Below are 12,528 nucleotides of genomic sequence, written 5' to 3'. Positions count from 1 at the left end.
TTTGTTCCTTGCTAGAATGACAAGAAAATGATCACAGCATGTACCCAGCTTTCCTTTGGTAGCTTGAGCTTGACATTGTAATCTGTGGACAGTTGGGGTGAATTTTCTATTTTTTGTCAACAATTTTTTTTTATTGTTCCATTCTTGCCTTTGTCTGTTGATAGTGTGAATAGACTTTTTCCTCCATAACAATAGACTTGATTGCATTTGTTTGCTTATTACTAAGATAAATTGTAAAATTTTCCTTTTAGGAAAAAAAAGTTAAATCTTGAAAGTGTAGTAATGTTTATAAGCTGAACACAGGCTCAATGAAATATGATTATTTTCATCTCTTAGGGAGGCGCAGAACATAATATTCCAGTGGTTGTTTCCAAGATTTCCAAAGAGCAACGAGGTGAGTATCTTTGCCAAGCTGTTCCATTACAAATAGTAAGTAAAAATACTTCACATGTTTAGCACATTCTGAGTGTGCAAAGCACTTCACTCTATTAATTTGATGTTGTCCATACAACTACTTGCAAGGTGAGTAAGTATGATTATATCCATATTGCAAATGGAGAAGACTGAGACTGAGAGAGAGTGGCTTGCCTAAGGCTACCTAGAAAATTCATGACAAAGGTGAGATTTAAACCTGGAAAGTCCTAAATTGAAGTTGACCGTCTTGTGTACTACTGTTTGCCACCTGTCATTATTGCCAGATTAAATAGATTGGGTTATATCCTGAGGTTGCAGAGAATGCGGCTTCATTGTTGAAGGTGTTGTGTAAGGAAAATAACCTATCCAGGGTTTCTCAAACTGGTGGATAGCAACCCACCAGCCTGAGAATCCCTGTCTCTGACTCCTTAAGGGGTGGGGATGGGGGAAGGCAGCAATGTGATCCCCAGGTTTGCACTGCTGCCCGGAACAAGGGGGTGTTTTTCAACTTACCTATAGCTAGCAACAGTCTCCTGGGGGGAGGGGTCCAGGAAGCCTGGGTATCTCTCTGCAGGGCTCCCAAAACCTCCAAATGTCTTGAAAAAAACAAAACAAACAAGCAAACAAAACTACCTACTTCTGGTTTCACAATGAAAACAGGAATTGGCTGCTATTTTTTTTTTCCAAGATGTTTGGAGCATTAGAGAATCCTGCAGAGTGGCCTCCAGGCTTCCCAGACCCATAAGAAGCTGCTGCTGGCTGTAGGTAAGTGGAAAACCCCCACTTGTCCTTGGAAGCAGCACAATCCTGGGGATTGTGTTGCTGTCTTGCCCCTTCCCTGCAACAACTTACCTCGGTTCTCAAACTGCCTGGGAGTTAAAAAAAAACAAAAAACCACTGACCTATTCTATACATATCGTTTTGATGGAAATAATTCATGGATGGAGGTTTGGATCATGAATCAGCATTCTGTGTGAATACAGCCTAGTCTAGCATACAGCGTATTCTCTTCTAGTTTACACTTTTCAGTTGAGGTTACTTCCTAGATTTTTTTCATCAGAATTGTATACCCTAAACTTGAATGGATTTTTTTTAGTATTTTGTTATTAAAAATACATTTCCTCTTTGAATTGCAATCTTTAATTATTAACTTTCTCTTAAATGTAAGTTTCGTGAAGTGAAGCAATCATTAAGCAAAGCAGTCATTAAGCGAATCCTTCCCTTTCTGTCGCTGTTGGAGGCCTCAGAAGCCTCTTCCAGGGTTGCACTGGTTCTAATTCAGGTTGTAGCGGCTTCTGAAGGCCTCAGAATAGGCTGCAGAAGCCTCTGAAAGCTACTTCCAGTTTTCAGAAGCAAACCAGAAGTGACTTTCCAAAAAAACAAAAGTAGCTTTCAGAAGCTTCTGCAGCCGTTCTGAGGCCCATGAAGGGAACCATGGAAGACGCCTCTGTGGCCTCCACCAGCAGCATAAAGGTAACCAGTTAGTAAACAAGAATAAACCAGTACACCAGTGAATGGTGTCATATATGTGGTCCGTCGTTGGTTGGAACATCGCTAAGTGACGCTCACCTATATACTGTATAGGTGATTGTCCTTCCACAATGTCTGTGGTGTACATGAAGCTTGTCAAACATTCCCAAGAGAATGAGAAGGTTCTTTTTGCCTAGAGCTTGATATTTGCATTGAAACATCAGGAACCTGGATCCAATATGTATTGGAGAGAAGTAGGGAATTTTTGAGAAGCAGGGGATTAAGAGAAGCAAAGGCTGATGGGGAACACATATAAGACAAACTATAGCCTGCAAGAGCATATCTCATAGTTTCCTCCTTAGCCAGAGCTGGATGGTAGAATCAAACAGAAACTGAATTGCTGCAAACATTTATCAGATCATCAGTTTGTAACCCACTGAAGATCCAAGCGATGTTCGGAAGAGATTCAGCTTCTGGAAGGATATACTAGATACAGGGGTGAGATCCCTAACAGCCCAATTCTACTCTTTCCCCCCCCCCCCACCAATGCGGCCATGCCAAGAAGACTTGCTATATCTTGGGAAGAGGGGTACCATAATGTGACAGGAGAAGGAAGAATTCTGAAGTATTACTCACTGTGCCATTGTCTCCTTGGACCTACAACAGCTCTTTATCTGGTATAAGGCTGAGGAGACAAAGGGAGCATGCTGGCTGCTATTTGAGGAGATAGCATCTGGTGCAAGTCACCCGCACCAGGTGCCACTCCTTTTCACCTTCATCACACCCACCCTCTCCCATTCTGACCTGGTCCATCCTCCCCCACTGACCTACCTGGGACCTGGGTTGGTGGGCGTTCCTTGACCTGGCATGATACGTGGTCTGCTCTGGCCAATCTGCTGGCATTCTGGTAATTTAGCATGCTGTTGAAGCACCTTTTGCCACTGCTTTAAGGTGAAACCCATTAGGAATGAGCTGTTAGCGTAATTGAAATTAATGGGACTTACAGCCTTATCCTGTCCTCTCCTGCTGGTGCAGTGGCACCAAAAAGGCTACTGCTGCATCCGGGGGGGGGGGGGTCATGGAGGCCATGAATAAGGGAACATTTATTCCATTAACTGGGGTAAGCCTCTGGCAGCACAAGAAGTCTACTTGGACCTTGCCAGCAAATCACTGGCACAAGTTCACGTTGACCGGGATAGCGTATCAGGCCCAGGAAGGAGATTAAGATTTGGCAGCTACCCCTACCACCAGACCCACCTCTTTCCTGGGACCAATTCACCCCCCCCATTCCTGTTGTTGCCCTGTTCTGCCCTCCCCCTCCCTGTCACTACCTTGTTCTACCCTCCCACACCCTATTCTGCATCTCTCACCCCATTCCACTTTTCCTGCCACATTGTCTCCATCTGTGGGTCCAAGGTGCTCCTTCGGTGTGTGCAGGAAGGCTTAGACCTTCCTGCTGCTGTTGCAGCAGCTCACAATTTTGCCCACTGCCAGAACCACTTTTTGACAGCTGTAAGGGCACTACAAGCCCTTAGGACTGGGCTGTCAAATTCGTTTTGATTTACTTTTCTCATTTATTTAAGTGATGCTTTAAAAGGATTCACTTTCATAGGATGAAACCCATTGGGAAAAGAAGGTTATCATTAAAAATATATATTTGTAGAAAATATAAATTCGGGGAACCTTTCGCTGAGTTTTTCTTGTTCGCTAGAGAAATAATTTCTCATTGTTCTATTTGCACTGTGCTTTGTCTGCAACAGATAAGAATAGACAAGTTTGAAAAGAAAAAAACTTTTGTTTTTTGTTCTTCTGTATCACAGCGGAACTCTCAGGCTTGCTGTTCATAGGAGATGCAATTCTACAGGTAAGCAAAGCCTGTTCTCTTTTGTGTGCTTTTCTTCCTACAAATTTCAAGTCTAACCTGCGTTATCAAAAACATTTGAATCTGAACCTCATTTTCTTCCTTAACAGATTAATGGAATCAATGTAAGAAAATGCAGGCATGAAGAAGTGGTGAGCTTTTACTCCATTTACTTAAATATCATGTTTCCATTGTAAAATGGCATAGCTTCACTTTATGTTGGTATCCTAGGTGGCCATGTTGGTCCCTTAGCAGAAAAGTCCAAAATCTCAAGTTGGGTAATTTTTATTGTTTTTATTGCAAGCAACCAGAGTACCAAAGCAACAAACACAAAGCCTCTGTTTTGCTTTTGCTGTTCCAAATGGCTGTGCATGGGAGGGGGGCAGGATTCACCAGCATTCAGGCACCTGAAAAACTTAGCATTTTGCCCTTCCCAGTGGCGTCGCAAGGGGGTGCGGACCGAACTGGGTGACGCGCACTGGGGGGGTGACACGCACTGGAGGTGACGCGCTAAAATCGTAGTGGTTAGGAGTAACCCCATCATATTATATACCACTGAATGCGGTATTTCGAGCGGAATGCAATGCAAAAAAACCTGAGTGAAATATCTCCTTCCTATCCAAAGTTATGGGCAAAAAACCGGAGAACAAAAAATGCATGGAGCCCTATAGAAAGTGAAAGTGAGCTGTATGGCGTGTTTTACTCATGAGTAAGCAAACATGCCTTGGAAGATCAGGTGAAGGAGAGTCCAAGGCTACCAGAATGGTCCTGATCCTATGCACCTGGAGCTAAATAAGTGCTCCAGAAGGCAGCCCCCCCCCCTCACTAAAAAGGATCAAAACAGAGGCTTTAGCTGATAAGGTGAACTTTTTTGAGACTTGCAAAGCCAGGTGGATCCTGACAGTGATCTGGTTTAAACAGAAGTTCTTAAATTGAACTGGGCACTGGGTAGGGCTGAAAACCTTACTGATTTTGAAGGGAGCTGTGATTGCAAGCAGGCTACAGAGGAAATTCACTTGATGAACCAGGGCTGGCTTCTGCTTATTTAATTTTTACTTTAATTATTTATACTTATTTATTTTAATTTGTGTGATGATGTCACTTTCACCATGACATCACTTCTGGTGGGTCATGGACAGATTGTCATTCTAAAAAGTGGTCCTAGTGCTGAAAGTTTGAGAACTGCTGCAATAAGGTGTTAGTAAGTTGACACCCTGGGGGGGTCTGTGACACCATTAGTGACTAAAATAACTAAAATCACAGTTTGGAGCAATAATACCATCATGTTATTTATCAATCAATGCGTAATTTCATGCAGAATGTGTTCTATCTTTGTTCTATCAAAAGGTACAGCCAAAAAACCAGTGGGGGCGGAGTGATGGTACATCACCACGCCCACCACCTGGGGTGTTATCCCACCCACTGCATGGAGGGTGACCCACTGGCATCCCGCACTGGGTGACGCGAACCGTAGTGTTGCCACTGGCCCTTCCTCCAGGCAAACCAGTGCTTCCCTCTGTTTTTTTGCTTACCTTTTAAAAGTTCTGTAGGATTCAGATATTTGCTGCTTTTTGCTTTGTCACATTTTGGATGGTTCCAAAAAATCTTTACCATACTCTGGATTGTGGATTTTACTTTTTTTTTTTTTTTACAGTGTTCATCATCACACTTTGTAACTGGGTACGTTTTTGCCTCTGAGGTTACCCAGGCTTTTAATATTGTATCTTCACCATAAATTAGATTTGCCGACCTCAGTTATGCTCCCTTCTGTTGTAACATTTTATTTAGTAGAGTTCGTAGGTAATTTGTTTCAGAGGTGATGTGTCTTGCTTATCTCACTCAACTTTCAGCAGTTCTATTACACCTGGTTAAGGACACTTTTTTTTTTTTACATAGTTGGCCAATTTGGTTGGAAATATTTCAAGGGAAAAAAACCCATTCTGTTTTCTCCCACAAGTCTTGCTTTAAAATAAAACAAGCTTCTCCTTTCATTATAAGATGTTACTCTGGATCTTCTAGGGTTGGTTCACTGTCAAGCTCCTCCAGCACAGGCAGGCACTCAATGTTGTTCAGCGCTTCTTCGGTGACTACATTTTCTCTGGAATATAGCTCAGAGTAGTGCTGCACCCAGCGTTCCATCTGCTGCGCCCGATCCTGGATGACCTCGCCTGCAGCAGACTTCAGAGGGGCAATTTTCTTCTGTGTTGGACCTAGGGCCTGCTTGATACCATCATACATCCCATTGATGTTGCCCGTGTCAGCTGCTATCTGTATCTTGGAACAGAGCTGGAGCCAGTAGTCGTTAGCACATCTCCTGGCAGTCTGCTGGACTTTGCTGCGAGCAGCTCGGAGGACCTGCAGGTTGCGCTCACTGGGACAGGCCTTGTATGCTGCTTGAGCTCTCCTCTTTTCCTCAATGACTGGTGTCAACTCCTCAGAGTGGGCTTCAAACCAGTCTGCCGTCTTGTTGGTCTTCTTGCCAAATATGGACAAGGCGTTGTTGTAAACAGCATTCTTGAAATGTTCCCATCTGTTGGATGCATTTGCATCAACCGGGCCTGGAAGAGATTCCTCAAGCGCTCGTGCAAATTCCTCCACTTTTCTCTGATCCCGGGTCTTGCTCGTATCAATGCGAGGTCTTCCTTCCTTTTTTGTGTGGTACAGTCGCTTTGTTTGCAGTTTCACTCTGCTGCACACCAGCGAGTGGTCGGTGTGGCAAGGCACCTGGAAAAGACAGCATCCCTGCTGAAGTCCTAAAGTGCTGCAAAGAGATCATTGTCACTGAGCTGCATGAAATCCTTTGTCTCTGCTGGAGAGAAGGTGGAGTATCTCAAGACATGAGGGATGCAAACATCATCACGCTGTACAAGAACAAAGGCGACAGGGGTGACTGCAACAACTACTGTGGCATCTCTCTCCTTAGCGTTGTAGGAAAGTTGTTTGCCCGAGTTGCACTAAAGAGACTCCAGGTACTTGCAGAGAGTGTTTATCCAGAATCACAGTGCAGATTCCGAGCCAACAGGTCCACCACTGATATGGTATTCTCCCTTAGACAACTGCAGGAGAAATGCAGGGAACAACGACAGCCACTCTTTATAGCCTTCATAGATCTCACGAAGGCTTTCGACCTGGTCAGCAGGGATGGCCTCTTCAAGATTCTCCCCAAGATTGGATGCCCACCCAGGCTCCTCAGCATCATCAGATCCTTCCACAAGGACATGAAGGGCACTGTTGTCTTTGATGGCTCCACATCAGACCCCTTTGACACCCGAAGCGGCGTGAAGCAGGGCTGTGTTCTTGCACCAACCTTGTTTGGGATCTTCTTCGCTGTCCTGCTGAAGCAGGCCTTTGGAACTACAACAGAAGGCATCTATCTCCGGACCAGATCAGATGGAAAGCTCTTCAACCTCTCCAGACTGAGAGCAAAGTCCAAAGTCCAGCTGAAATGTCTGCGTGACTTCCTCTTTGCCGACGATGCAGCTATCACTACCCACTCTGCCAAAGATCTCCAGCAGCTCATGGATCGTTTTAGCAAGGCCTGCCAAGATTTTGGACTGACAATCAGCTTGAAGAAAACACAGGTCATGGTTCAGGATGTGGACTCACCTCCCTGCATTACAATCTCTGCACATGAACTGGAGGTTGTCCACGACTTTGTGTACCTTGGCTCAACGATCTCCGACACTCTTTCTCTCGATACCGAGCTAAACAAACGCATCGGTAAAGCAGCTACCACGTTTTCCAGACTCACAAAGAGAGTCTGGTCCAACAAGAAGCTGACGGAACATACCAAGATCCAGGTCTACAGAGCTTGCGTCCTGAGTACACTTCTGTACTGCAGCGAGTCATGGACTCTTCACTCACAACAGGAGAGGAAACTGAATACTTTCCACATGCGCTGCCTCCAACGTATTCTCGGCATCACCTGGAAGGACAAAGTTCCAAACAACACAGTCCTGGAACGTGCTGGAATCCCTAGCATGTATGCACTGCTGAAACAGAGACGCCTGCGTTGGCTCGGTCATGTCGTGAGAATGGATGATGGCCAGATCCCAAAGGATCTCCTCTATGGAGAACTTGTGCAAGGAAAGCGCCCTACAGGTAGACCACAGCTGCGATACAAGGACATCTGCAAGAGGGATCTGAAGGCCTTAGGAGTGGACCTCAACAAGTGGGAAACCCTGGCCTCTGAGCGGCCCGCTTGGAGGCAGGCTGTGCAGCATGGCCTTTCCCAGTTTGAAGAGACACTTGGCCAACAGTCTGAGGCTAAGAGGCAAAGAAGGAAGGCCCATAGCTAGGGAGACAGACCAGGGACAGACTGCACTTTCTCCCAGTGTGGAAGGGATTGTCACTCCCGAATTGGCCTTTTCAGCCACACTAGACGCTGTTCCAGAAACACCTTTCAGAGCGCGATACCATAGTCTTTCGAGACTGAAGGTTGCCAACTAGGACTCTGGATCTGAACTGTAACCAGTAAACCACAGGCCAAACTACATGATACAGCAAAAACATAGTTGGATACTATTATTTCTAAATTAATAGCTGCTTGTCAGCACAATCCTATTTGCATTTACTCAGGAGAAAGTCCCACTGAGTTCAAAGAGGCTTACTCCCAGTGAAGTGTGCATAGGATTGCTTCCATGTGGGTGTGTGTGAACATTTCACTCTTTCCTATCATGATCTAAATTGAAATCATCTTCCTATTTGAATTGGAAGGAAAGTTTTTGTTGTGCCAATATGCAGTTTCCCTTCTGATGCTAATAGAATTTTTAGAAGCATGCTTTTCATCAGGGCCATGGCAAGGTGGGAAAGGTTGAAATGCCTGTCCTTTCCTAACTGACTGCTATTTGGTTTTTTAAAAACCCAGACACAAAGGATCAAATTAAACTTATTTATCCTAATGTTGGTTTGGCCCCATAATCAATCACTTTTGTTGCTGATGAATACCATTTTTGTTGCCTCCTCTTTGGGCTGTGCCTTCTCTTGTGCTGTCTCTTGCTACCTTAAAGTATTTCTGTTCTGTGCTTTTTAAAGAAGGGATTCTGTACTTAAGAAGGCAGAGCTGTCTTGCATAGTTAAATGATTTAAGGATGCCTTTAGGATTAGGATGTGAGTGATTAGGATGTTAGCATTGTAAGGAATAGAATTAAGATGAATTATTTCATCATTCTCAAAGTTAGTGACACAACCACAAGGAAAACTTTGTCTCAAGTGCAAATGCAAAGAAGCTCTTGCTCCTGATTTCTTTTGAATAGTGCATTGTATTTTATAATGTTCAATAAAGAAGTAAATTGTTTTTCTAATTCTGTTTTTTGGAGATGTGCCTCACATCTTTCAGTTGTGTTTTGTTTTTAATGTGTGGCCCATCAAGTTTCAAAGTGTGGTTTGTCTGTAAAAGAAGCTTCATCCTTTGCTGTGTTTGTGTACATGGAGGCTAAGGTTTTTATTTATTTCGTCTTCAAGCACTGGAGTTCAAGCAGTGCACAGATTAGTCAGTGGTTAAACGAACAGAAGAAATCTCTCAGTAGGGGCAAAATAAAGGTATTGGGATTTCAAGGAAAGGTTCTGGTGTGTTTTTGAGTCTAGTGCTCTGGTGCCTTGCCACTCTATCATTGTTTTGTGCTCAGAACCAATGAAGCAGGATATGAACTGAAAACAGAATTACATTGACTTTCATGTTAGCCTGATTATCCTTGCTAGGGTTACAATTTCTTTTCAGTTATAATTTGCACAGCCAACTGTGCATAATGCTTCTTACCAAGAGTAGGCATAACTAAAATTGAAGCATGAATGTAAACAAGGATGCACAAATAGCTTCCTAACTTGCTAACTAAGCATCAGTCTCCCCCCACCCACTACCTCACACACACTCAAAATGTGCCTGTGCGCAGGCTGAGTACTGTTCCCTTTCACCCAAGCAAGCATAGCCTGCCTCTCCCCACACAGAGGAAAGGAGCTGATGGCTGAGTTCCTCCACCAGTTTGAGACCCTACACCAATGGTTCCCAAATTTTTTCTACTTGTGACTCACTTGACTTACTGGCCAGCGGCCATGACTCCCCACTAGGGCTACAATCCTATACATTGTATAGGGTGGTGGGTTTTTTTTGTGAGAATTCCACAGCTCATCTGGCTGTTTTCCATGGCTCCCCAGGCAGCCATGGCTCACAGTTTGGAAATCATTGCCGTGCAAAATAAAATTCAGTCTTGGTTTTTCTCAACCAGCAGCATTTCACAATTGAAATATTGTGTGTGTCCCCAAGCCTAACTCTTCAATTCTCTTACATAGGCATTTTTTTTTCCACTCAGCCAGACAGATGGTATCACATGTGCTAGAGCATGGTCCAATAATAAACTCTTGTTCTCTAGCAGAGCTAAAATGCTAGTGAGCACAATTTTGTGTGTGTGTGTGTGCCAGCCAGCCCATCTCAGTTCTTTGGAGGATTCTCCTCTTTTCTTTTATTTGGCAGTGGGAAGACAACAGGGACATGCGTGCATGTACTCACACACACAGAACAGTGGAGCAAAAATACTTCTTAGACTGTCTGTGAAGAAAATTAGAAGAAATTTCTCTTTGCCTCTGGTTAGACTCTCCCAGGGGAACACATAACTAGAGAACATAGTCCCCTCCATTTCTCCTCCCCAAAATCTACTCCAGGTTTTTACAACTCCTATTCAGCAGCAGTGAACAAAACTTTTCACTCACCAGAGAGCCCCTGCTCTACTGTGCTGGAAAGAAGTCCTTTCTGTCTGTGAAAGCAACACTGCTACAAAAAATTACCCTTGTTAGTCATCTCAGTTAGCATGTTAACCGAGCATGAGATGAAGAAGTGTGGGGATGTGCTCAGTGGCACAGCCGAATCTTTCTATGTAGAAGATCTCAGCTTCGCTGGCACAGGTCCATTGTGGCTACTGGAACTTACCCTGGGACAAGGAGACAAATATCCCCTTACCCCGAGGGAACCTCTAGCAGCCAAAAACCCTCTGTGGGATGCAGCCTAGTTCACCCCAGTGTCCCTGCATGTCCGTGCAAGGGTTTGCATTGGGTTGGGCTGTTGGTTTATTTCAGGCCACCAGTGGACCTTCAAGGCACAGCTTAGGGCTGTGTTTTCTTCCATCTTATTTGTGGTCTGAGACCATTAATGATGTGGAACTTCAGATGGTGAAAAATGGGCAAGCTGTAGCCCTCTAGAACAGCAATTTTCAAACTTTTTCATCTCATGGCACACTGAAAAGGCGCTAAAATTGTCAAGGCACACCATGCTGCTGGTAGGGGGCTCAAAACTCCCAACTGCTCTACTAATAAATGACCCTTCCCAAACTCCTGCAGCACACCTGCGAAGCATCTGTGGCACACTAATGTGACATGGCACAGTGGTTGAAAATCACTGCTCTAGAAGAATGAACACTTTGCCCAGGCACCCCTCCCCACAATAAATGACACAAGACCAGGTCAGCTTATTAGTATTGAATGGGCCACCTTATTGCTTGAATCCAATTTAATATGAATCTGACCAGTGTTGCAAAGATCCAGTTCTATATGAATCCTGCAGTGGTTCGTGACTAGTGAACTCCTTCCTTGTTAGTGTGGGCACATACCCTGAGGGAGACAGACACAACTGTCACTTCCCTCTTGGGTGTTAGCATCCTGGCTTCAAGCAGATATTGCTTCTCTCTGATCCCTGGTTTTCCTCACCAACCACTAGAAAGGGAATAATGGCAGCCAAATTGCTCCACTCTTCCCACGCCAGACAGCCTTTAAGATGGACTTCCGCAATTTAAGCCCAAGGGATCACCAGCCAGCATCTCAAAGCAGGCAGCCTCAGGAGAGCAGTTCAGGCTACCTCTCTGACTCTTTCTTACCTTAGGACGCACACTGGATCCATAATCCTGTTCCCAGTCCTGCAGTATACCTGCCAGAAATGTCCAGTCTGGCTATACAAATACCACACAGCAAGGCTACAATCTAGGGTAGGCAAAAGCTTCCTTCCAATTGCTAACACTTTTGCAGTCACAACTGGCTCTGAAGGCAAGGAGGAGGGGCCACTTTACACCAGCATCCAGGAGTCTGAAGAAACATAGGCTGTGTTCTTTTTCTTTTCTTTTTTTAACCTTCTAGTGCTAGAAGCGTTGGAGAGCTTTTTTTCAGGTTCCAGAGCACTCGGGTCAAATTCTTTTTTTTAAGATCCCAGTGTTCTATCATGCTAGAATTTCTCCAAGTGAGCTTGGTGCTAGAAAAGATGGCCACCTCTATGCTGATATCACTTCTTCCTATTTTCTTATCTAAAGAACAGAGGAACTTGTCAGAATCATGGTGGCCCCCATAGTGTACGGAGTATGTGGAAACAACATGGCTACCTCCATACAATTGATTTCAATGAGTAGACACCATTTTTCCATTTTTAAATTAACCATGCTGGAAGCATGCTTGTAGCATGCTAGAAAGGTATGTCACTTCTGCCAATTCTCTTATCTAAAAAAGAAGCCTTCGTGTTTTGCCCCTCCTCCCCAGGAATGCAAGTGATCAGATGAGAAGCCAAAAATTCCTTCTGGCCCCCAGAGAGAAGAAGGCTAACCCAGTGGCGTAGCTAATGAATGTGTAGCCTGGTGCACATGTCAAAATGATGCCCTGGAAGTTGACATCACACCCGACCTTTTTAAAAAGTGTGAATGGGGGGGGACCTGCCTCTTCCCCCCAGCAGTTCACCACCCACTTGATCTGGGACAGCCAGTGGCATAGCTAGGACATCTATATGCTACCTGGGATCAAAGAAGATTTTGTAG

At 44.5% G+C, this 12,528-nt stretch overlaps 1 protein-coding gene across 9 annotated transcripts in view; it reads left to right on the top strand.

Moving 5' to 3' along the window:
* Nucleotides 1–12,528, top strand: part of SNTG1 (syntrophin gamma 1) — a 318,816-nt gene that overhangs the window by 174,366 nt on the left and 131,922 nt on the right. For all 9 annotated transcript variants that reach the window (XM_066626316.1, XM_066626306.1, XM_066626311.1 and 6 more), the window contains 3 exons: nucleotides 337–394; nucleotides 3,705–3,748; nucleotides 3,856–3,897. In XM_066626316.1, coding sequence (XP_066482413.1) covers nucleotides 337–394; nucleotides 3,705–3,748; nucleotides 3,856–3,897 — 144 coding nt within the window. The remainder of the gene's footprint in view (nucleotides 1–336; nucleotides 395–3,704; nucleotides 3,749–3,855; nucleotides 3,898–12,528) is intronic.

Source organism: Tiliqua scincoides, chromosome 4, assembly GCF_035046505.1.
Source record: "Tiliqua scincoides isolate rTilSci1 chromosome 4, rTilSci1.hap2, whole genome shotgun sequence".
NCBI classification, from domain to species: domain Eukaryota; kingdom Metazoa; phylum Chordata; class Lepidosauria; order Squamata; family Scincidae; genus Tiliqua; species Tiliqua scincoides.
This window is presented reverse-complemented; position numbering and strand designations above follow the sequence as displayed.